General features: G+C 41.8%; 1 protein-coding gene across 5 annotated transcripts; it reads left to right on the top strand.

The window, feature by feature from the left end:
• The first annotated feature begins 5025 nt into the window (after positions 1–5025).
• On the top strand, positions 5026–24037 carry taf8 (TAF8 RNA polymerase II, TATA box binding protein (TBP)-associated factor). 5 transcript variants are annotated; one of them, XM_041195765.1, is made up of 9 exons: positions 5026–5157; positions 8345–8442; positions 13158–13317; positions 14608–14706; positions 16369–16431; positions 18582–18706; positions 20520–20667; positions 21853–21995; positions 23269–24037. In XM_041195765.1, exons 2-9 carry the CDS (start codon positions 8365–8367, stop codon positions 23407–23409), a joined length of 957 nt encoding a protein of 318 aa, XP_041051699.1. In that variant the 5' UTR covers positions 5026–5157; positions 8345–8364; the 3' UTR covers positions 23410–24037. The 5 variants fall into 5 exon arrangements, with proteins under 5 accessions (XP_041051699.1, XP_041051701.1, XP_041051703.1 ...); XM_041195767.1 differs by lacking the exon at positions 5026–5157 and adding an exon at positions 5575–5848; XM_041195769.1 differs by lacking the exon at positions 5026–5157 and adding an exon at positions 5878–5918.
• The last annotated feature ends 2111 nt before the right edge of the window (positions 24038–26148 follow it).

Below are 26148 nucleotides of genomic sequence, written 5' to 3'. Positions count from 1 at the left end.
CTTGAGTTGTACTTGACCTCACAATCAATTGACCTAAGAAGCAAAAGTGCTACCCACTGAATCACAGCTGACACACAAAAGGTAGAGAAAACTGTAATAAATACTGACTGAGTTAGAAGGTTGGGGATTTAAGCTTCCTTCCAGAGACTAAATCTAGGTTTACATTTCAGTGCCATATTGAGGGAGTTCTGCACTGATAAAGGTGCTGTGTTCTGGATGAGATGTTCATTCAAGGAAACAATTGCCCTTTCAGGTGGATGTTAAAAACCATAATGCATTATTTGAAGGACAGGCCAAATGTCCTGCCCAATATTTATTTCTTAATAACATCCCTGAAAACATTTTTTAAAATTTATTTCGAAGTTGCCTATGGGATTCTGCTCCATGCAGATTGGCTGCAGTTTTTCCCAAAATAAGGTAGTGACTGCATTTCAAAAATAGCCCACTGAAAAATTGCTTTGGGGTGTTGTGAGGATTGAAGAAGAGCGGTATCAGTTCCTAATGTGTTGAGAGAACGAGAGCTTCTTTTCACCTAAGTGGTTGATCTGGAAGATTGTTCACGGTAAAATTGAAATATTCGCTATTCTATCACCATATTAAACTGCAATGATATTTTAAAATAGAGTTACGGGAATAAATTACATCCAGTTTGCCAGCTTTTTTGCTGAAAACTATCTTATCATTCTCCCTTTTAAAAACTGGGATTCCTGAATTCACAATTTTTGGTGGTAGATTGACTAAAATTATAGGAATGAAATGCAAATTTAGTGTGGTGCAAATTTGTCGATAGCTGATCATGTGATTGTTATACATCCTGACCATATCAGACTGGGTATATAATAGACAGCCAGTTTGCTATTGCCAGTTTTGCTCCTTCGCTGAAATTGAATTTGACCTCCATTATGATTTTTACCACCAACAATTGCCAAATGACACAAAATAGTGTTCAGTCTATAAAGCAAGAGTATTGTAAGGTACTTTTGCCCTTCTGCTCAAAAATATCCTTAAGCAGTCATGCTGTCGGAAAGCTTTCTGCCTCAGCTTTAAAACTGTAAACTTCGGCAGATGGTATCTGTCAGCTGTGGCTCAGTTAGTAGAACTCTCTCATCAGTTGTGGTTTTAAGTCACATCTCTGGGCTTGAGCACAAAAATCAAGGCTGGAACCCCTAGTACAGTTCTGAGAGAGTGCTGCACTGTTGGAGCTGCTGGCCTTTTGGATGAAGTGTTAAGCAGTTGTGATGGCCATAGAATTTCAGTTGTGATGGCTTTGAAACCATAAACTTTTAGCCCTCTCAGGTGGATATAAATGATCCCATGGCACTATTTTGATGAAAAGCAGGAGAATTTTCCCTGGTGATGATTATCCCTCCATCAGCATCACTAAATACAGATTATCAGGTCATTATTATATTGTTAACAAAAACAAAAAAACGAAAAACTCAGCAGGTCTGGCAGCATCTGCGGCGAGGAACACAGTTAATGTTTCGAGTCCGAATGACCCTTCAACAGAACTGAGTAAAAATAGAAAAGGGGTGAAATATAAACTGGTTTAAGGGGGGTGGGACAGGTAGAGCTGGATAGAGGGCCAGTGATAGGTGGAGATAACCAAAATATGTCACAGACAAGAGGACAAAGAGGTGTTGAAAGTGGTGATATTATCTAAAGAATGTGCTAATTAAGGGTAGAAAGCAGGACGAGCAAGGTACAGATAGCCCTGGTGGGGGTGGGGTGGGGGGAAGGGATCGAAGTAGGCTAAAAGGTAGAGATAAAACAATGGATGGAAATACATTTAAAATAATGGAAATAGGTGGGAAAAGAAAAATCTATGTAAATTATTGGGAAAAAAGGTGGGGGGGATCGGAAAAGGGGGGGGGGGGTGGCGGGGGTGCGGTGGGGATGGAAGAGAGAGTTCATGATCTAAAATTGTTGAACTCAATATTAAGTCCAGAAGGCTGTAAAGTGCCTAGTCGGAAGATGAGGTGTTGTTCCTCCAGTTTGTGTTGAGCTTCACTGGAACAATGCAGCAGGCCAAGGACAGACATGTGGGCATGAGAGCAGGGTGGAGTGTTGAAATGGCAAGCGACAGGGAGGTCTGGGTAATGCTTGCGGACAGACCGAAGGTGTTCTGCAAAGTGGTCACCCAGTCTGCGTTTGGTCTCTCCAATGTAGAGGAAACCGCATTGGGAGCAACGAATACAGTAGACTAAGTTGAGGGAAGTGCAAGTGAAATGCTGCTTCACTTGAAAGGAGTGTTTGGGTCCCTGGACGGTGAGGAGAGGGGAAGTAAAGGGGCAGGTGTTGCACCTTCTGCGGTTGCATGGGAAGGTGCCATGGGAGAGGGTTGAGGTGTAGGGGGTGATGGAGGAGTGGACCAAGGTGTCCCGGAGGGAACGATCCCTGTGGAATGCCGCCGGGGGGGTGGTGAAGGGAAGATGTGTTTGGTGGTGGCATCATGCTGGAGTTGGCGGAAATGGTGGAAGATGATCCTTTGAATGCGGAGGCTGGTGGGGTGAAAAGTGAGGACAAGGGGGACCCTATCATGTTTCTGGGAGGGAGAGGAAGGTGTGAGGGCGGATGCGTGGGAGATGGGCCGGACACGGTTGAGGGCCCTGTCAACCACCATTGGTGGAAAACCTCGGTTAAGGAAGAAGGAGGACATGTCAGAGGAACTGTTTTTGAAAGTGGCATCATCAGAACAGATGCAACAGAGGCGAAGGAACTGAGAGAATGGGATAGAGTCCTTACAGGAAGCTGGGTGTGAGGAGCTATAGTCAAGGTAGCTGTGGGAGTTGGTAGGCTTGTAATAAATATTGGTGGACAGTCTATAACCAGAAATTGAGACAGTGAGGTCAAGGAAGGGAAGGGAAGTGTCAGAGATGGACCACGTGAAAATGATGGAGGGATGGAAATTGGAAGCAAAATTAATAAATTTTTCCGGGTCCAGATGAGAGCATGAAGCAGCACCGAAGTAATCATTGATATACCGGAGAAAGAGTTGTGGGAGGGGGCCGGAGTAGGACTGGAACAAGGAATGTTCCACATACCCCATAAAGAGACAGGCATAGCTGGGGCCCATGTGGGTACCCATAGCCACACCTTTTATTTGGAGGAAGTGAGAGGAGTTTAAGGAGAAATTGTTCAGTGTGAGAACAAGTTCAGCCAGACGGAGGAGAGTAGTGGTGGATAGGGATTGTTCGGGCCTCTGTTCGAGGAAGAAGCAGAGAGCCATCAGACCATCCTGGTGGGGGATGGAGGTGTAGAGGGATTGGACGTCCATGGTGAAGAGGAGGCTGTTGGGGCCAGGGAACTGGAAATTGTTGATAAGATGTAAGGTGTCAGAGGAATCACAGATGTAGGTGGGAGGGGACTGGACAAGGGGAGAGAGAATGGAGTCAAGATAGCAAGAAATGAGTTCCATGGGGCAGGAACAGGTTGACATGATCGGTCTGCCAGGACAGTCCTGTTTGTGGATTTAGGGTAGGAGGTAGAAACGGGCTGTCCGAGTTTGGGAGACTATCAGGTTGGAAGCTATGGAAGGAAGATCTCCAGAGGAGATGTGGTCAGTGACAGTCCTGGAAACAATGGCTTGATGTTCAGTGGTGGGGTGATGGTCCAGGGAGAGGTAGGAGGAAGTGTCTGCGAGTTGACGCTCAGCCTCCGCGAGGTAGAGGTCAGTGCACCAGACAGCAACAGCACCACCCTTGGGTCAGCAGGTTTGATGACAATGTCAGGGTTGGACCTGAGAGAACGGAGTGCAGCAAATTCAGAGAGAGACAGGTTAGAGTGGGTGTGAGGAGCAGAGAAATTGAGACGACTGATGTCATGCCGACAGTCCTCAATGAAAAGATCAAGAGAATGTAAGAATCTAGAGGGAGGGATCCAGGTGGAGGGAGAATATTGGAGGTGGGTAAAAGGATCCATTGAACTGGGAGAGGAGTCCTTATATTGTTTGTGAGAGCTTGCTTTGTGCAAATTGGCTGCTGTGTTTCCTTCATTACTACTGTGATTGCAAAAAGACTATACATTTCGAATGTGCCTTTCACAACTACCCGATGTCTTAAAGCACTTTACAGCCAATGGGGTTCAGTTGAAACATTTTGTGTGTCCACTGTGCCTCAGTTGGTAGACTCTTGCTTCTGAGTCCAGAAGGTTATGAGTTCAGGTCTCGCTCCAGAACTTAAACACAAAAATCTAGGTTGATGCTCCAGTATAATACTGAGGGAGCACTGTGCTGTTGGAGGTGCCTCTTTCAGATGTGATAAATGCTCTTTCAAATTGGCAGCCAAGTTTCCTGCTTTACAACAGTGACTACACTTCATGAGCGGTAAGGTGCTTTGGGATGGACCTGTGATTGGTGTCCTTGGCACTCTTGCCTTTAAGCCACAAAGGTCTGGGTTTAAATCCTGCTCTAGGACTTAAAATGCTAAAGTAAAAACTGACACTCCACTCCAGTGCTGCGCTGAGGGAATGCTGCGCTGCCAGAGGTGCTGTTTCCTGGAGGAGGTGTCGAACCTGTCTGCCCCCACCCCCCTCAGATTGGCTGTCGACTTCCCCCACAGTGACGACACTTCGAAAGCATTTTGATTGGGGGTAACAGTGCTTTGTGACGTCTGCCAAACGAAAGCTGCTGCTTGATGAACGTCAGCTTTAACTTTCCCAATCCTGCAGAGAAAGCCTCGGTGGGGTCTGAGGGCTGGGGCTGCAGTTCCCACCCAGCGGCTCAGCCATCGCAGGGGGCAGCAGAGGCTCGGGCTGGGGGAGTGGTGGTCTGCGGGCTGGGGCTGCAGTTCCCGCCCAGCGGCTCAGCCAGCACAGGGGGCAGCAGAGGCTGGGTGGGAGGAGGGCCTGCGGGCTGGGGGCTCAGCGTTTGGGGCTGCAGTTCCCGCCCAGCCGCTCAGCCAGCGCAGGGGGCAGCAGAGGCTCGGTGGGAGGAAGGTCTGCGGGCTCAGGGTTTGGGGCTGCAGTTCCCGCCCAGCGACTCAGCCAGAGCAGGGGGCAGCAGAGGCTCGGCAGCGGGCAAGCGGGCAGAGCGGAAGCGGAGCTGGGGGAAGGTCGCTTTAATTCTGCTTCCCAATAACTCTGGCAGCTCTTTCGGATCAGGAATCGGTTCCGACCGCCCTCCACCTCCTCCCCCCCCCCCCTCCCCCTGAAATAAGTGTAAGTGTGAAGTCTGCTGGCGTTTGAACGCCGAAGGGGTTCTTAATTCTATTTACTTCAAATGTGTGCAAAGCTGTCAGGACTCAGGAGTCCCTGGAGTCCACAGGCCTCAGTCAGGTCATCCTGGGCCAGTGATGAATGTCCCAGCTTTACAAAGTTACACAGAGCTTAAAAAAAACCCAAATCCTCCTTAAATTTTACTCCTAGGCCTTTACTTTTTGAATGCATGCAGCAAAAAAAAATAATAATTCTTCCAGGCAAACAAGTTTTAATGTTTTGTGGCATTTTGCATTAAAAGCATATTTTGGGGTGGGGTGGGGTGGGGGTGGGGGTGGGGGGTGGGGGGGGGAATGCTCGCAAGGAGTGTATAAATCTGGGGTTTTGAGGTGCCCCGGGTCGCGAGTATAAAATGGTTTGTTGTCCTCTTGGCTTTAAATTCCACCTTTTTGCTCCTGTGAAAGAGGAGGCCTTTGTGGCACGGTTGGTGCGGGCGTTGCTGGCGCAGAGTCAGAAGCTGTGGTTTCGAGGTCTACTTCATGACTCCATGACCCAGGAAGGCGTGTTCATAACACAGCCAAGCTTGATTATCAACCTGCAAATCCCTCCAACACATGCCAACGGCAGGCAGCAAGAGCAGGGGAGATTCCTGTTCAGCAACGTGATGGAGAGAAGGTTGGAGCCTCTACCACAGGTCTGGACTACAATGTGCATGTTACCACAAGACTCCCCAAGTGATCTGTGACACCCACCGCTCATAAAAAGTGACGATTGACTTCAGTTATTATTCTGCTTTGAGTGTTTGACTCCTATGTTTAGTAATACTCTTGTTTTTCTGTGGTTAAAAAAAATGGTGTTTGGCAGAGTGTCTAATAAACACTACAATGCATTGAGGGTGAAATAACACAGTTGGTAGATAATGTGACTGCCAGTGTGGTAAATTTTTGTCCCATATTACAAAATATTTTTTCAACTTTTATTGGAGTAAGCAGTTGTATGAACTATGTTTGGAAAAGTGAAAACTGCATCAATGTGTATAAAAAATGATAATGGTTGAGTGGGAGCACTCACAGAAGATAACCTGTTTGAAAGGTTTACCTGATGCTCTCAGCTGGTACTAAACTTTATTGTATTTACATCAACAACTCAAAATAGGATCTAGGAAGGATGTGGATTCACTGCTCAGGCCATAAGCATCTTGCCAGAGACAGACCCACTGTATATATGGAGCAGGCATTTGGGTGATTTGATGCAGTGGGCTTCCGTGAGGCTGTTTGAATATTTTCAATATTTCAATGCTAATACTGATTTTTGAATGTTAATTTTACTGCATAATATTTAACAGTTTTGAAATTGCTAATGTATTTCTGTGCTGTGCCTGTGGCCCTGTAATTAATCTGGGTAATTGGTCCTCTTGAAAACACGGTGTCTTGGCTGGGATAGTGTTCATGGGTGCCATTTGCCTTCTTTGGGGCTGGAGAGGGGAGGTGCTGGGAGTAAGGGTGGGGGAGAGAGAAATGAATGAGCAGCTAATTCTTTATAGCCGTGTTGTTAGATAGTTCTCTGTCCTTCTTTGGATACTGCCAAGACCTTGTCTGGGTGCACCAGAACTGGGGAACCAATTCGGGAAGATGGCACCTCTGATAATTGGGCACTCTGTCTTTACAGTGTCATCCTAGATTATGTCCTGTTATGCTGAAGTTCTGTAGTGGGGCTTTGAACAACAATCTTTCTCACCTATGAGTGTGCTATCACTGAGCAAAGAAATCAAAAAGGCAATGAGGGATGGACAAGAAAAGCTGGCCTTGCCAGCGACACTCGCATTCTCAGAATTTAAAAAAAAGTGGACAGAACCACAGGGGAAGAGAGATGACGTCTTTTTCTGCCTATCACCATAAATGAGTAATGTGGTATGTAAATTTCCATGCCAGTGTGAGGCTTGGTATGTAGGCCATATGACCCAAAGATTGGCAGATCATATCAAACAGCGTGTTCCAGCCGTTGCTCGCAACAGGCAGGGTACAGACTGTACCCAACCAGCCTGTGCTTGCAAAACTCAACACAGTGTCCAACATTAAATGTAATTCTGTGATTGGACAGCATTTACTAAATAATCCTCAGTATGCTAAGAAATACGCTGACAACCAATTTAAGATTGTCAGTTGGGCTCGCTGTGTCGTGCACTGGAAGCTACACATGTTAATACACGGTCTTGTTCTTTGCAGACAGAAAGAACATATACATAAATTGCACCTGTTTCAACGAAACAAAATAAGTGATAGCCATTTGCTGACTCATTCCTCAGGGCAATGTCTTGACCAATCAAGAGTCAAGCTGCCTGGTTTAAATTTCAAACAATGCTTGGCAAATAACTGTCAGTCACCATCAGTGGTGCATCCTCCACGACAATGCCACTTGCCAATCAATCAGCATTCTCTTCACATATGGTATAAATTGTTGTCTTCTCTTTATATTGGTATTCTTGCGAATGTCCTGATGAGTGCAAAATGAAAAGCTTAGGCATGTCTTTTTTTTCAACAGTGCTCAAGTTTTGTATGACCAAATGAATATTTGTATACCAAGCCTGAATGTTGTCCAGGCCTTGCTGCATGTGGACACCGACGGCAGGGATTCTGGTAGAGCTCTCTCATGTGCCAGCTGATAATGATGTTATGTGCTTCAATGCAATTAGAATGGTTAGAGACTACTCTGATCGAAAACTGCAGAATGGGGAAAAGGGACCTTGTTGCCAGGGAGGAGGAAATCCATTTGGTATTTTGGTAGCTGTGTGAAAAGATTAATTTTCTTTCATGTCATTTTTTTCCTTAATTTTTTGAGTTTCAATGTCTGATTAATCGTGTGCATTTTTATGAAGCTCAGTGCTGGTTTTTCATTTTGGGTGGGTGTGAATGATCCTGTGATAACTCCACTTTGTTTCTTTAATCCTTTAGGCCTTGTTTGCAAGAGTTTCTTCCACTATCCATGCTGCCACTAGCCACAATGAGCAAGAAAAAACTGAGGCCACAAACTGGCCCAGTAGATATTGGTCATGTTTTCCTTTAGCCTTTGCACCTACCATATGAAAACATGTCTACTTGCATATATAAAGTAAATCACCCAAGTTAAAGCTCAAGTGTTGATTCAAATATCAGCTTGCCGATTGTTTACATAAACTTGCCTTTTATTTCAGACAACCCGTTAATTGCCAGAATGACTACAGCTTCAGTCTCCGACACATATACGCCGGCTGATGCAACGTGCAGAGTCTCAGTGGAGAATGTTACTCAGGTAACGTGGTAGATCAGAAGTTTCTTTGAGCATCAAACACTGCCATAGATTCAAAAAGATTGATCATTTAGAAACAGGAGTAGGCTATTTGGCCCGTCAAGCCTGCTCTGCCATTCAATTTCAGCATGGCTCAGTGCCACTTTCCCACACTCTCTCGATATCCCTTGATGTAATTGCTCTGCAAAAATCGATCGATTTCTGTCTTGAACGCACTCAATGACTGAGCTTCCACAGCCCTCTGGGGTAGAGAATCCCAAAGATTCACCACCCTCTGAGTGAAGAAATTCCTCCTCACCTCAGTCTTAAATGGCCTTCCTCTTATGCTGAGATTATGTCCCCTAGTTTTATACCTGCCAGCCAAGGGAAACGTCTTATCTACATCCACCCGGTCGCGCCCTGTTAAGAATTTTGTAAGTTTCAATGGGGTCATCCCCTCCCTCCTTCGAAACTGTAGGGAATGCTGACCCAGTCTCCTCAATCTCTCCTCATAAGACAACCCTTACAGTCCAGGGATTAATCTGGTGAACCTCTGTTGCACTCCTTCTATGGCAAGTATAACCTTCCTTAGATAAGGAGACCAAATCTGCATGATACTCCAGGTGAGGTCTTACCAAGGCTCTGTATAACTGCAGCAAGACACCCTTACTCTTGCAGTTAAATCCCCTCGCGATGAAGGCCAACGTGACTTTTGCCTTCCTAATTGCTTGCTGCACCTGCGTGTTAGCTTTTAGTGACTCATGAACAAGGAAACCCAGGTCTCTTTGGACATGCGCACTTCCCAGCCTCTCACTGTTTAAGAAATACTCTGCCACCTTGTTTTTTCTACCAAAGTGAATAACTTCACACTTATTCATATATTCTATCTGCCATGCTCTAGCCCATTCACTTAGTCTGCACAAGTCCTCTTGAAGTCTCCTTGCATTCTCCTTATCCATTCCCACCCAGTTTGGTGTCATCAGCAAATTTGGAATATTACCATTTGTCCCTACAACCAAATCATTTATATAGATTGTGAACAGCTATGGACTTAGCATGGATCCTTGTGGTACCCCACTAGTAACAGCCTGCCATCCTGAGAATGATCCGTTTATTTCTACTCTGTACTTTCTGCCTGATAACCAATTCTCAATCCATACTAGTATGTTTCCCTAATCCCATGCACTCTAACTTTATTTACTAACCTATGTGGGAACTTAGCAAAAGCCTTCTGAAAATCCAAGTACACCACATCCATTGGTTATCCTTTATCTATGCTACAAGGAACATTCTCAAGAAACCTTAAGTTTGTCAAACATGATTTCCCTTTCATAAATCTATGTTGACTGCCCAATTTTACCATTCCTTTCTAAATGTCCAGTTATCACAACCTTAACAATAGATTCTAACCTTTTCAAACTAACAGGTATGTAATTCTCCATTCTTCCTCTTCCTTCCTTCTTAGTGGGGTTACATTTGCTACTTTCCAGTCTGCAGGAACCTTTTCAGAATCTAAAGAATTTTGAAAGATAACTACCAATGCATTTGGTATCTTTCTAGCTGCCACCTTCAACACTCGGGGATGAAGCTCATCTGGTCCAGGGGATTTATTAACCTTCAATTCAGTTAACTTTTCAAGTACTACCTCTTGGCTAATACTAATTTCTTTTAGTTCCTCAGTTTAACCCTTGGTTGCCTAGTATTTTTGGGAGATTTTCTGTATCTTCTTCTGTGAAGACTGACGCAAAGTAACTTTCGTTTCTCTGCCATTTACCTGTTCTCCAGTATAAATTCTCCTGTGCCCGCCTGTAATGGGCCTATATTTGTCCTAGTTAAACTTTTCCTTTTCACATACCTAAAGAAGCTATTACAGTCAGCCTTTATGTTCTTTGCTAGTTTGCATTTACATTCTCTTTTCCCTTTCTTAATCAGTTTCCTTGTCCTTCTTTGCTGGGTTCGAAATTGCTCCAAATCCTCAGGCTTACCACTTTTTCTGGTGTCCTTGGACTTCCAGAAGGCCTTTGACAAGGTGCCACACAGGAGGCTGCTCAGTAAGATAAGAGCCCATGGTGTTAGAAGCAAGGTATTAGCATGGATAGAAGATTGGCTGTCTGGCAGGAGGCAGAGAGTGGGGATAAGGGGGTCCTTCTCAGGATGGTGGCCGGTGACTAGTGGAGTTCCGCAGGGGTCAGTGTTGGGACCACAACTTTTCACTTTATACATTAATGATCTAGATGAAGGAACCGAGGGCATCCTGGCTAAGTTTGCAGATGATACAAAGATAGGTAGAGGGATAGGTAGTATTGAGGAGGGGGGGAGGCTGCAGAAGGATTTGGACAGGTTAGGATAATGGGCAAAGAAGTGGCAGATGGAATACAACGTGGGGAAGTGTGAGGTCATGCACTTTGGTAGGAAGAATAGAGGCATAGACTATTTTCTAAATGGGGAGAGAATTCAGAAATCTGAAGTGCAAAGGGACTTGGGAGTCCTAGTCCAGGATTCTCTTAAGGTTAACTTGCAGGTTGAGTGGGTAGTTAGGAAGGCAAATGCAATGTTGGCACTTATTTCAAGAGGACTAGAATATAAAAGCAGGGGTGTGCTGCTGAGGCTTTATAAGGCTCTGGTCAGATCACATTTAGAATATTGTGAACAATTTTGGGCCCCGTATCTCAGGAAGGATGTTCTGGCCCTGGAGAGGATCCAGAGGAGGTTCACGAGAATGATCCCAGGAATGAAAGGCTATGAATATAAAATATGAGGAATGTTTAAGGACTCTGGGTCTATACTCGATGGATGAGGGGGGATCTGATTGAAACTTACAGAATACTGAAAGGCCTGGATAGAGTGGACGTGGGGAAGATGTTTCCATTAGTAGGAGAGACTAGGACCCGAGGGCACAGCCTCAGAGTAAAGGGAAGACCTTTTAGAACAGAGGTGAGGAGAAACTTCTTTAGCCAGAGAGTGGTGAATCTATGGAATTCATTGCCACAGAAGGCTGTGGAGGCCAGGTCATTGAGTGTATTTAAGACTGAGATAGATAGGTTCTTGATTGATACGGGGTTCAAAGGTTACGGGGTGAAGGCGGGAGAATGGGGTTGAGAAACTTATCAGCCATGATTGAATGGCGGAGCAGACTCGTTGGGCCGAATGGCCTAATTTCTGCTCCTATGTCTTATGGTTCATATAAGCCATTTCCTTTAATGTAATGCAATCTTTAACTTCTTTTGTTAACCACTGTCAATTTACCTTTCCCTTTGGGTGTTTGTGCCATAGAGGAATATATATCTGTTGTAGACTGTGTAGTATTTCTTTAAACATTAGCCATTGCCTGTCTACTGTCAAATCTTTTGGTGTATTTTCCCTATCCACCATAGCCAACTTGCCCCTCATACTTTCATAATTTCCTTTCTTCAGATTTAAGACCCTAGTTTCAGAATGAACTGTATCACATTCAAACTTAGTGCAAGATTCTATCATATTATGGTCATTATTTCCCAAAGGCTCCTTTACAGCAAGGTTATTAATTAGTCTTTTCTCATTACACAACGTTAAATCCAAAATAGCCCGATCCCTGTTTGGCTCATTAATGTACTGCTCTGGGAAGCCCATCTTGTACACACTCAGGAATTCCTCCTCCAGAGCATTAGTGCTGATTTGGTTAATCCAGTCTATGTGTAAATTGAAGTCACCCTTTATTACTGTATTGCCCATGTTACTTGCATCTCTAATTTCCTGATTACATACAAACATACAGATGAACAAGGAGCAGGAGTAGGCCATTCAGTCCCTTGAACCTGCTCTGCCATTTAATAAGATCATGGCTGATCTAATAGTAACCTGAAATTTGCATCCCACCTATCCCCTGATAACTTACCACCCCCTCGCTTACCAAGAATCTATTCACCTCTGCCTTAAAAGTATTCAAGGACTCTGCTTCCACCATCTTTTTAGGACGAGAGTTCCAAAGACACAGACAACCCTTTGAGTGAAAAAATTTCACTGCATCTCTGTTTTAAATTGGCGACCCCTTATTTCTAAACAGCGACCCCCTATTTCTAGATTCTTCCACAAGAGGAAAGATCCTCTTCATATCCACCCTGTCAAGACCCCTCAGGATCGTATATGTTTCAATCAAGTCGCCTCTTACTCTTTATACTATGCCCAACATTACCACTACAGTTTGGTGGCCTATAAAGCAATGTACGTTGTTCAGAATGCAAGGCAAATGTACATGTTTTGGCTCCACCTAGTGGCTGGCTAAAGCTGCTTTGGGAAAGGCATGTTGTGCAGTCTGACTGATCGCCCTGGAGCAGTGCTAGGGGAGGCAACGAAGTGGGCCAAATGAACGACTCATAACGTTTTCTTTTTGCAATTTCAGCCATAAATTGTATATTCAGTTTTATATCAATTCACTATTGTAGATCTTCACAATCTATACAATCATGGAAATGTAAATTTATTTTAGAAATCTATTGAAATGTGTGATTTGTTTACATATTTCAATGCAGATGCTCTTTAATTTTTAACTACTGCATATATTTGTCTGTTATTCAATTTATGTAATTACTTGGAACTAAAATTTTGGCACATACTGCCCTCTAAGTTTTGATATCTTCTTGTATATCACATTCATGCACTCAAAAGTGAACCCTGTTTCAGACTCAGGGGGGAAAAATAGGTTCTGAATTTGGAATGTATCTATGTATTGTGTGCTCAGTTTTGTGGGTTTTACTTACCAGAAATCATCGAGTTCCAAAGCATCAATGTCCCCTTCTGATAACTATTACCTGGCGCGAAGGCGGACTCTGCAGGTGGTGGTTAGTTCCCTACTGACTGAAGCAGGTTTTGATGCAGCAGAAAAGGCGGCTGTTGAAACACTGACCGAAATGCTGCAGAGCTGTGAGTAGAAATAGTTGGCTTCGTTTTAGTATTTTTCAGGTTTTTTTTATTCCATCAGTGCAAAGGTCACCTTACAGTCCAGGATCGCTTATACTGAAGATTTGTTTTAAAATGCAGAATGTTTGTTTGATTCTTTTCCACAGCTGAGGGAATCCAGGTGAGAGTCTTTATACTGTGGGCGCAAACCACGAGGTTTGGGTTGAGAGTTCATGCTTTTAGCCTTATCGTAAATTGCTAATGGTTTTTTTTTTTTGCCACCTTGGTTGATGAGAAATGTGGCAGAAACCCCATCTTCTCCTGCAGGGTGCAATATATTGTTGAGTTTTCAAAGCTCTCTTTCTCATTTGTCATTATAAAAAACGTAGCATTTTTTCGATCTGAGGCTAACATTGCAATCAGTGTAAAATATTTGATTGAGAATTATTTTTCAAGTGTCTTTTATTCAGCTATCTTTTTGCCCATGCCCTTCTCCCACACCCATGCTGCTCCATTCTATGATTCCACTTTACTTTGAAGGAGATTAGCGAATTCAGGGTTGCTTTAAATATCTTCAGTCACGCCTCTAAGCATCCTTAGTGTTTGCATATGTGAGATGTGACTCACCCTGTCCTATCTGCTTGTCTGATGATGTAAGCTGGGCGTGAAACAGCAGTACTATCTTGTGACCCAAATCAGATATTCGTGTCTCTGTCACACGCATATATCTGCAACCGCTTCCCAGGTGGACAGAGCAAATGTTTTGAGACTCGGCTGGATCTGAATTTAGTGATAAAAGCAAAAAACTGCGGATGCTGGAAATCCAAAACAAAAATAAAAATATCTGGAAAAACTCAGCGGGTCTGGCAGCATCTGCGGAGAGGAACACAGTTAACGTTTCGAATCCGTATGACTCTTCAACAGAACTGAATTTAGTGAGTTGTGTTATTTTGTAGTAAGGAAACTCAAAACAATTGTTATGACTGAACTAGCATAATACAATCCATGTTACCATGCTGAAACAAAATAAAGAATGTGGTATACTGCTCCACATTAGACTGTTGTACTCATATTTTCAGAATTGTCTTACCCTGTCCCTGCGTTTTGACTTTCAACCCACGACAGGACCTGCAGCCTGCTTGTCAAATTTCAGTCAAACTCACTTAAATTAACTTAGCAAGTTTCTATTTTAAATTCTTTTTGGACAAGGTTTTCAGCACATTTTTATTAAGTAAATATTGCATAATAGAGGATTAGACTTAATCCTTTAGCACCACTTTATTTAAACAGGAACTTTTTTTTTCCCCCATCTAGATCTTTCTGAAATTGGTCGAAGTGCGAAAGTATATTGCGAACATTCAGCACGAACTCAACCAACTTTGTCAGATGTTGTGGTTACTTTGGCAGAAATGGGTAAGTTCTATATTGGGCTCAGATATTGACCTACTTTGTTAAAGTTACTGCATGTCTTGTGCAGCTTCCTTAAACCACCAGGGCCCAAAGTTACAGCAGCAGGATCAGAAGCTGACAAGTCCCTAATCTATAGTTTTTGTTTAAAGTAATTTGCTAGCAGTAATTTTAAAAATACTCAGCAAGAGAAAGGTGCTTTGTCTGGTAGCTTGGTGCAGTGCATATACATTGAAGTTGCATCGTCATGGTTATTTGGTTATCATTTTTTTTTAAATGGAGCCTTAAAGTGAAACTGGAATGATTCTACAGCCATTGTGCTCCCTGGTCTCAGTTTGGTGAACCAGTGGTAATATTTGTACTCAAAACTGGAAAGTGAGGGGTTGTCTTGCTGCGCAGAGGTAGCAACCCTACCTTTGGGCCAGAAGCTGTAAGCTCAAGACCCACTTTGATGGCCACGGAAGGTGCGCTTGTAACGTGGCCAAACAGACTGACTATCAGCCTATAAATCCTTCTAATACGCCTGATGGTAGGCGGTAAGAGTGGGAGAGTTTCCTGGTCAGCCATACTGCAGAGGGCATTGGCAAACTACTGCAGTACTTGGCCAAATATAATCAGGAACCAATCCAAAGGAAACCCATGGTTGCCAACACCCTCTTAGGGCATGGTACCTGAAGGAGGAGGAACCTGGAAAGAAAGATGCATTTATATAGCAACGGATTGTATTTCTTGAGGATGTGCCATAGTGCTTCGCAGCCAATACTTGGCAAACTCCCACATGTAACAAAATATGAGGCAAATGAACAATTAACCAGTTCTCCACACTGTTCTTTAATTCCTTCCTGCTTAAGACATTCTAAAACTAGTCTTGATGTGTTCAAGGATAATAACCAGACTGGAAACAAATTTATTGTAGCCTAACAGCCTTGGTACTGGAGTAGCAATCAAGAAGAAATTAGTTCAAATCCCATCACGGCAAATGGGGAATTTAAATTCAATAAATCTGTTCATTTGGGGTTGTTTTTTATTCATTTGTGGGATGTGGGTTTCGCATTTATTGCCCATCTCTAATTGCCCTTGAGAAGGTGGTGGTGAGCTGCCTTCTTGAACGGTTGCAGTCCCTGTGCTGTAGGTACACCCACATTGCTGTTAGGGAGAGAATTCCAGGACTTTCACCCAGCAACAGTGAATTTGTGGGCTCACACCTGAAAATGAACTAACAAATGGGCTGAGTTGTAAAAACCCAACTAGTTTAGTGATGTGCTCTGGGTCACCTGTACTTGGCTTGGCCTAAATATATGACATGAATGATTCATAATGCCTTTCCCACATCCCAGGGTCAAATTCAAAAAAAAAAATTGGCACTTAGTGCTAGACTTCAGTCCTAGTTTTTGTCACTCAGGGTTAGTTTTCGGCCAGATTCAGAGTAAAGTTTGTTCTTTTCCTCTAGAAATTTGTCATGACTCCAAATTCAGTATGGAACCTCTGCTGTGATAGTATGACAGTTTCACTTCCCATGCTACTGAATCTTGTGGTCTTTCAGTGAAACTGGTAAATGGTGTTGAATTGCAATTATGTGTCTGCTGGTTTGAGTTACTGAAGGATTTCTGAGTACAGTAAAATGTAATTAGCCAAAAATGCTTTGATTTTTATACTCTTATTCTTCAGGTTTTAATGTGGATAACATTCAGGCTTATGCCAAGCGTTCACAGAGGATGGTTATTACCGCTCGTAAGTATGTCTTCCCCAAATGTTAAGTGCAGAACATTATAGCCCGGCCTCTACACCAGGGTTTTATTTGGTTTGTTCAGAGAAGGACCAAGTGGATATGACAGTAGAAAAGAGATGCTGTTTGAAGGTAGTGGAACACAATGCCCTGTTAGCACAAGTGGTGCAGGAAAGTTGCTGCTGCGAGCCGGGAAGGAGACCCATCACATTAGGAGCTTTAACCCTAACAATGCCGGCTTGTCACTGAGTAGGTGCAATCCCAGAAAGACTGAATTCTTTGATTAAAATTGGAAAATGAACTTGTATTAAGAATTGCTGATTTGTAGGCACCAAGAAAAATGATCCAAGTTAAGAGCAGGAATTCATATTTCCTTTTTCTTTTTGTTTGTTTTGCTGATATTTTGCATTTTTTTTATTACCCATAACCTATCTCGCTTTATCTCTTTAGTTACTTTTTGCTCTCACCACCCACTTTGAACTGATTGTTTTTGTTTTTTTTGTGTGGGGTTCTATTCGTTTCCTGATTTTCTTAGAATCAAAAGTACCTAAGATTTTTCAGCCTGTTAACTGGAGATTTCTGGTCTTCTCTAACCTTTATCACCTTTTCCCTTTTGTTCCCTTCTACTGATCTGTACCTGTTGCCCTTCTGCAGGCAAGTGATCAGTTTCAGCATCTGTAAAGATGACTGTGGATTTCACTTGTTCGCTGTCATTTGATTTCACGGCTGATGCTATACTGTCTGCCAATCTAACAATACTAAAAAACAGAATTAACACATAGCAATGCAAAACTAGCTAACCTGACCATGTTTTCACCAGAATTGTGACATTTTAATAACATGCTTCAAGAAAAATGCATTTAAGGAATTACGCTTCTTGTACACTATTCTTAGTTCCCTCAAATTGTTTCCACTAATGCTAGACTTGTAACTAACAGTACTATAGTTATCCTAAAATGCTTTCTGCAGGTATAATTCAAGATTGGTTAAACATTCTACTGCTTGATTAAGTTTTTATGTTTTATCCATTTTAACCGGTATGCTCAGCAGTACAATTATAGATTTTGCTCTGACAATCTTGAATTATGCCTGCAGGAAGCATTTTAAGATAACTATAGTACTGTTAGTTACAAGTCTAGCATTAGTGGAAGCAATTTGAGAGAACTAAGAATATTGTAAAAGAAGCGTATTTCCTTAAATGTATTTTTCTTGAAGCAGGTTATTAAAATGTCACAATTCTGGTGAAAACATGGTCAGGTTAGCTATTTTTGCATTGCTACGTGTTAATTCTGTTTTTTAGTATTGTTAACGAGGAATGTACTTTGAAAGATGTGAATCTCCTTGTGTCTCCAACAGCCTTAAACATCTTTGGCTACGCAGCCTTGTCAAACTGTGCTGCTGCACTGATGTTTAATTAGGATGTATGCGTTACTTTGGCTCTTCTTACAGAGCATTCCTGCAAGTGGTAATGCAATTTGTATGTTTTTATTTCTGCATGTTTTTGGGAGCTTTAAATCAGTGTGAAACCATACCAAATGGTTTACTTCACAAGCTGATAATTGTCAGTGGCTTGAAAGCAAACGGCAGTTCTTAAGATGCAGAGAAGAAAACCGTACCAAACTTCATTGTTTCCCTCTGATTTGCTTCTTAGCAAAACAATCCATTTACATTAAATGTTGACCTGCTGGGAACCTTGAGCAGCCATTGAACATGACGGTCTCTCACAGCTTTATGCATTGATGTTGCTTGCCTCACAAGTATTTTCCCCTCTGTTTCCTAAAGGTTGTTTATGTTATCAATCCGATTACACCCCTTTAGTAAGTCAGTTGGGTGATCTTTCTTTGTATATGAGTGTGCTGACCATTAGCGGGACATTTGACTCTAAGGATATCACAGCTATCCTGATACACACCTCACCAAGTTTTTGTGCAGGCGCACTAGTTTGTGATCTGCTAGAGGTTGCTGATTTTCTTTTCTTCTTGGTTTGTATTGTCACTTTCTAGCCCAGGGACCTAATACCGAATGTACTTTTCAAATGGGGTGGGGAAGAGAAGAAGATGAAGAATTTGGGAATGCTAAGGCCAGTTGAAATGGCCTAGCTTCTGCCCCTGCTCAGATGGTGATCAACTTCTGATAGTTTTATTTTTCCTTCAAGCTCCTGTCACAAATACCCCAGCAACCCCCAGAGCACTTTCTACTGGACAGAAGAGAACGCACCCCTCATATATCCCAGGGCATTTTCCAGAGTTCCCTGATCCTCACACCTATATAAAGACACCTGTAAGTGTAAAAGCTAGATGTTTGGCCTTATTGTGTCTTGTTTCACACTTGTAGTATAATTTAGTAAGCAATGCAGCAAATCACAAATTTGTGAATTAATTTGACCACCTTCAAAGCTGTTGGTTGGTCTGTGAATTGTAAAAGATGTATGAGCGCTATCGTGTTAATGCTAGGTGCACTTTCCAGAAGAGGCACTATTTTGAAAAGGAGGCATTTAGAATGCATAAATTGAAAAGGGGGCAGTTTAAATTTTTCAAATCCCATTTTGACTGAAATAAAAAGTAATGAATTTTAATGTAATGAGAGCAGAGTTAATGAAAACAAAAGCAAAATGCTGTGAAGTCTGAAAAACTAAAATGGAAACCAAAAATTGCTAGAAAAAAAACTCAGATTAGGCGGCAACAGTGGAGAGAGAAACTAAGCTAAAGGGCCAGATTTTGCAGTAGCTAGACATTTCCCATTAGACTTGCCCTGTAGGTTTAGGCTTTCTATTTTTTTTTTTTGCGTGGAAAGTTGCCGTAGCATGTGCTAGTAATGGCACAGTAAGGGCATCAGGGACCTGAGTGAACAGGACAAGCAACTCCTTAGCCAGTCAAATTGAAGGATTAAGAGACAATACTATAAGGACTTAAGAAGGAAGTGTGAATTAGAGAAGGTGAATGCAATGTTGAAGAAAGGAAAACTGGATCATAAGGGAGCAAAAAAAAAAGACAGAGGAAAATATTTTCTCAAAATAATTTTAAATTTGACATTTTTAAAAGCTCCAACAATTAATACCTGAAGGAATGAGCCTCCAAACTTGTAATAGTTTATTTGTAGTGACAGGGAAATTGATTGGCAGCAATTAACACTTATCAAGTTATTAAAAGGGTTCTTACACTTGAAATGACCAGATGTAACTTTGAGAGTTAGTTTGTATCTATCACAAATGCAGCAACTTCACACCATTCAATGCATTTCGATGATGAGGCAGGCAACGAGGTACCAGTTTCGTGAAGGTAATGGTGGAGCAATCAACCCAGCCATCAGGATTTGGATATTTGCGTTTAACCTTGCAACTTTTTCTTATATTCGTTCATGGGATGTTGCTGTCACTAGCTAGGCCAGCATATATTGCCCATCCCTGTCCCTTGCCTAAAGTTGCTGTGCCATTTATATAGAATTTACAGTATTGAAATGGGCCATTCGGCCCAACTGATCATGCAGATATTTATAATTCACACAAGCCTACCCTCTATCCAACCCCCTCATGTACATATCTAACTTTCTCTCAAATGCATCTATGTTGTCCACCTCAACTACTCCATGTGCTTGTATCATTGTTAACTACACAAGTGAAAACTAATTTGCACATAACTAATGGTGAGCACCATTTTTTGACTGTTACTTTGACAACAAAATCTGGCCCAATACTTCAGGTCGATGACTTTTCATCAGAACAAAGTTAAGGTGGTGTTTTAAATTAATTGGATTAACAATTCAGCGTTACCCCCATTTTACCTCCTTTCAGAATTTGCAGATTAATACCATTGGAACAAATCTATTTGTAAAACTTTTACATAGGTTTGTTTTAAGCAAGTGGGATTTTCAAGATTAACAAATAAGTGAATCAAACTCAGGTGTATTATTGTTATGTCTCTGGTGGGGAGATAAAGATGAGAAAAGGAGATTGCTCTTTGGGTTTTTAACTTTTGACAGTATGCTACGAGAGATTATTTGCCCGTAATACCAACTGACTTTAGCTCAGAAGAACAAAATTTGCTTCACAACATCTTGTGTGGATATTCAAGTACGTTTTTTTCCCCACTGTTAGACAATCAGAGAGCCAGTTTCTGATTACCAAGTGCTGAGGGAGAAAGCCGCATCACAGAGAAGAGATGTGGAGCGAGCTCTGACCAGATTTATGGCCAAGACAGGAGAGACAGAGAGTCTGTTTAAAGATGATGTCTCAACATTCCCATGTAAGCATGTAGTTTTACTTTTGTATAAGAATAGTTTGGCAGAAGAGGGTAAGTTTGTGTGAAGTTTTTTTTAGTGGGTGCAGCAAGGAGGCAGAAGTGAATAGATGGAGTTTGCACAGTTGCAACCCTGGAGTACTTGGAGAATAGAAAACCAACCCAGTGCATCGTGAAGGTTTTGCTCACTCTGAATTGACTGTTGTAGTTACAAAACTGATGCAAAACTGATTTTAATTTTTCAAAGTTGGGTAATTATTGAGTCCTGAAGCTGCTTTAATACACTCAACATTCTGAGACTGGCTGTCCCATTTGTTTCCATACAGACTCTCTGCTAATCTTGGAAATCAGTTTAGTGGGAACAGTAACATAGTGGTTATGTTGATACATTAGTAATCCAGAGAATGGGAGATCAAATCCAACCATGGCAGCTTATGAATTGAAATTCAGTTTACAAAACCTGGAAATAAAAAAAGAAGATTGGTTATCAATAAGAGTGATCATGAAGCTGATTAATTAGGGCTACCCGCTGTTCTGCCAAATATGAAACTCCGGTTGTACACCTTTTTCAACTGGCCTGGTAAGCCATTCAGTTGTATCAAACTAGTGCAAGCATGGACTGCCGTGGTTTAAGAAGGCACATCACCAGGGAAAATAGGGATGGGCATTAAATGCCAGCTTCCCACTGTCACCCACATCCTAAAAATTAATTTTTAAAATGAAATATTTCATGGGACTCCAACTGCAGATAATAGAAATGAATTGTGGACAACTAGTAGGACTATTTTGATATGTGACCTCAAGGCAAAATTATCTATTGTAGGTTTACTCACTGTTGACAGTTGTAAGGAGATGTCTTGCTGATTCATTTTTGGGAATATGATGTTATTGCAAACACAACATTGGTACACGAAGTAGAAAGTTCTGGCTGCGATGTTACGACGGTGATAAATTTAGCATGTCATTTTTATTCAGTTTTTCAAATGTCTTATGTTAAAAAATATTGATATACAACATGTCAAGTTTGAAATCAGTTGTTTAGAACTTAGCTGTTGTATCAATGTTTTATTAAGAAATGTAATTATGTCCCTTGGAAATCATTAGTAACAAGAAGGGAAGTGCACAATGTCTGCTAATCCTGAAGTTCCTCGCTTAGATTAAAATATATATTTTTTTAAACTTTTTTTAAAGTGATTGCTGCGCGGACTACCACAATTCCTTACCTAAACGCCTTGCTACCATCCGAACTTGAGCTGCAGCAGATGGAGGAGACAGATTCCTCAGAGCAGGATGATCAGACTGATACAGAGAATGTTGCACTAAATATGAACACAGTATGTTTCCAGTACCCTCTCATTGCAAAATTTTATTTTCTACAATGTTGGCAAGTGACAGTACCTTGTAATATGGAGTCCCTGTGTTTACCTCCCTTGAAAAAGATTTTGTGACTTGCTGCCCTCCAGTTCTGCTCCTTGTTGGGGAGTTAGGTTATCCTTTAGCCCTGTTTAGAAATCGGTATTTTTGCTGCCTCCAGCACTTTTTTTCATCATACTGCAGAACTTATAAGTTGTGCTTTGCAGTGTGAGTTCAATGACTCCTGGGCTTTTGTCAGATGTTGTAGTACAAAGAATTGCTTAAGTTAATTGTGTATCTTTGGACAACCTTAATAGTTACCTTTAAGACATCCCTCCCTTGAAAGCTGTCTATTCTCCTAACGTGACCTGGTATTAAATTTTGTTTGGTAACACTCCTCAAGTGCTGTGGGACCTATCATTACATTAAAGGCACTATAGTTAAAATAAACATCTGAAGTTATTATTGAATACAAAATCGATATAAAGTAAAATTGTGAAGATCAGTTAGCCACTGCATAATAAAATTAGTCAAAATACTAAATAATCCTACCAACAGATATATTGGTATCAGAGACGATTAACATCACAGCTCTGACTAAAAGGCAGAGGTCAGTTGAAGCATTAGCAATGGTTAACTCAGCAGATGCAGGATCAGATCAGAGCTGTTCCTTGTTTTTATGGCTCCATGTTTCCTTTTTTTTAAAAAAGGATCCCCAGCCCGCAATTTGGTGAATTCACTCCCTGTTAACAACCATTTTCTGGTTAAATAGGTTTCAGACTCCAATACTGCCCCAGTTATTGGGGGAGCGTGATACATTTGGCCTGTCCCTATATTGCAGATATAGGCAGAATTGCCTCTTTGGACAAGTTTACATGAATAAATTTTAAATGTTGATAACATTTTTATACGTAAACGGTCTTTTGTTCATTGATTGTGGATAGCTTAGAATAACAGCAAAATAATTAAGTTGAAGGCTTAAATGGTGCTGGCCTGTCTATTTATGTAACAATTCTCCACCGTGGAATAAGATTATTGCATTGGAATCCTTCCCAGATAGCTTTATCGCCTTCTGTGCCCATGTTAGTTCAAATGACGCTCAAAATTACTAAAGTTCAGCTTTATTTTTAAAGGGACAGAGAAGGGGAAATATTTCTCACCATGCTGCCTGTATTGTAAGCAATGAGGTGTTTTTTCTTGCACTGCTGGCTGTATTGTAAATGTTATGTAACAAAGCAAATGTCTCTTTTCTAGGATGAAATGTCTGCTGAAAAGGAAAATACCATGTTGCAACAGAACTCGGGCTTATCTAACAGTAAGAGTAATGAAGAGCCAATGATTGACAATCCATATCTGAGGCCAGTCAAAAAACCCAAGATCCGTAGGAAGAAATGAACTCTGGAGGAAATACAAGGATGATTTCAGTAAAAATACCATGCATTGTAACAATACAACTGTTCGAACTGAAAAAGTTGTTTTAATTGAGCACTGTCTTCATCTTCGGAAATTGTGAAAAAGTGATCACAGCCCTAATGGAGTGAGGGGGTTTTGGTCCCAGAAAATACCTTAAGAGACTGCGCCAGTTTGGTAACCTGGTGTAAAATCTGGGTAACCAGTACATGAAGCCAGAATTTTTTGCGCCTCTGTTCCGATGGAGCAAACATACTTTGTTGTAAGTTTAAAAACTTGTTGAAATACATTGCAGTTCAGCTCACGGAAGTCTTATGATCTTTGTCCTAATGAGAAGGTCCAAGTGTCACATGGTCGAAAACGCATTCCAGTGTGGTAAAAATGATTATCTGTTCGACATCACTTCTTGTCATGGCAGTTTATGTATTGTCCTTTTTCCTGTTCGTTCACCACTTTGCAATTCAGCTTTGAACTTTTGGTGGTATTTTCCACACTGCTTGACTTGGCAGCTGGTCACAGATGTTTAGATATGACTGCTGCCCAGCAAACACATGTAGTGCAGCAGTTGCACAGTTAAATGTAAATAAATATTTCTTCTGGTCTAAAAAATAAATCTTGCTGTTGAACTACTGAACGAACTGCTCTGCACTACAGGAAGATGCATAATGTATCTTCACTGGTGGCTTTCACCAGTGGAAAATTTTATTTGCTTACAGCTGCAGGTGCAGCTACTGGAGCAGAGATCATACATGCTTCGGATTGAACCACTGCTTTTAACAAATTAAATCGGCTGACAGCATGTAACTGGTACAATTGATCATATTCCTACTTGCATGAACTTGAGTAGGTCCACCAGTAGCACACTCTTTGGTTGGTAGGAGAGAGGATGACTTTGAAAACCAGCAGCAAACAATAATGGTAGACCATTGGGGGAAAATAAAAGGTTAGATTTGAAGAGATGTCATTCAGAATTGAAATTAAGTTATTTAAAACAAAATAAAGCGAAGTCATTCAAACAAAGCTCAAGAACTGATTTCTTCCAACATGCCAATGAAAATCTAAAAACTCAAGTTTTTTTTCAGTCATAAAACTGGTATAACGTTGAGTAACTTTGTAACTGAAGACACAGCAACAGAACTAAGCTCTGCACTGGCAGCTGCCCAAACTGCCATTGCCCTTCCCTTCTTGGTTTTGCCTCTTTCCTGAAGGTACAGTTCCACTGGAGCTGGTTGTCTTTTTGGTGGCAGCCTGAAATGGCCATTTCTAATGTGCAAGTCTAGACATGAGTATCAATGAACTTATTTCTCATAGGATGGATCAGTGACATGATGTCTGCTCAGATGTACTTCCCAGCTGGAATCTCAGGATAAATACGTAATAAGACAAACAGTCTTAATTCCTCCCAGCAGTAAGATCTTGGAAGTCCTTCCATAACAGCATCTTGTTCTTAAATAGCTTCAGAATTTTGCCTCTGCTTCTTATCTGGAAATTTATTCCCTGCATTGATCACTTTTTATGAAGTATAATTTGCCTATTAATAGTCCTAAATTTGCCTTTTATTGATTTGAACCTGTGTCCTTGTCCTACTTTGGCAATTTTATTTGAAATAATTTGATTTTCCACTTCCTTACATCCAAAGGGTAACTTCTCAGTTGCCATTTTCGGGAAGAGCAGTCAGAGAGGCGGATCTGCAGGAGATACACGGAGCGGGGAGAGAACAAATACAGCTCGGGGAGCGTGGCCTACATCACTTGCTTTCGGGAAGCGCAGTCGGAGAGGCAGACCTGTCTGCTGCTTGGAACCGGCCCGCATTGAGTTCGAAAGCAGAGTGGGGGAAGAAAATTGTGACATCACAGGAACGAAGCAGTCTGGTTGGTTGGAGAAGAAGCTGGCTGCTTGGTGAGTATCTGGTGAGTATCTAGAAAGTGTTTAAGGTTTATTCTATTCCTAAAGTTTAGAATAAAGTGGGAACTGCACTTTTTGATAAGGTTTATTAAGTAGGGCCAACTAAAATCATTTTCTACTTTGATAAAACTGAGTTCAAGGGATAAAACAGCGGGAGTTCAAGGGATAAAACAGCGGGAGTTCAAGGGATAAAACAGCGGGAGTTCAGGGGATAAAACAGCGGGAGTTCAGGGGATAAAACAGCGGGAGTTCAGGGGATAAAACAGCGGGAGTTCAGGGGATAAAACAGCGGGAGTTCAGGGGATAAAACAGCGGGAGTTCAAAGGATAAAACAGAGGGAGTTCAGAGGATAAAACAGAGTTTAGGAGATAAAACAGTCGAGTGGAGAGACAGTTGGGAATTGAAGGCAGCGCAAGTATAGAAATGTAACTTTCTGAACAAGCACGCAAAGTAAGAATTTATAGGAGAGGGAGCTGATTTGTAAGGGCGAAGAATTTCTACTGATCTCCAGTTTATAGTTAATAGTACAAGAGTAAGGTTAAAGTAAGTAAAAGTTTAAGCAAAAAAGTGATTTATAACTTTAAGATTGAGGTAGAGCAGGACAGCTCAGCCAAGCAGAATGCCCTTCTGTGGCATGTGGGGAGTGGTGGACACATGTGACCCAGACAAGCCCATGTGCAGGAAGTGTCATCGGCTGCACAAACTTGAGCAGCGGCTGGAGTCACGGAGGTGCACCTATGAGGCAGAGAACTACGTGGCTAGCATGTTCAGAGAGGTGATCACACCACAAGTTAGGGGCAAGCAGGCAGCTAGGGAATG

The sequence above is a fragment of the Carcharodon carcharias genome, chromosome 9 (genome assembly GCF_017639515.1).
Source record: "Carcharodon carcharias isolate sCarCar2 chromosome 9, sCarCar2.pri, whole genome shotgun sequence".
Taxonomy (NCBI): domain Eukaryota; kingdom Metazoa; phylum Chordata; class Chondrichthyes; order Lamniformes; family Lamnidae; genus Carcharodon; species Carcharodon carcharias.
Note: the sequence above shows the minus strand (reverse complement) of the source record. Positions and strands in the feature narration are given on the sequence as shown.

Bases quoted from the DNA above. Each gene is read 5' to 3' on its own strand.
- taf8 (XM_041195764.1), top strand. From the start codon at position 7,718: ATGAATATTTGTATACCAAGCCTGAATGTTGTCCAGGCCTTGCTGCAT. The intron at 14,707-16,368 runs GTAAGTTCTATA...CTTATTCTTCAG, and splicing joins GGTTACTTTGGCAGAAATGG to GTTTTAATGTGGATAACATT. The intron at 16,432-18,581 runs GTAAGTATGTCT...TTTTCCTTCAAG, and splicing joins GAGGATGGTTATTACCGCTC to CTCCTGTCACAAATACCCCA.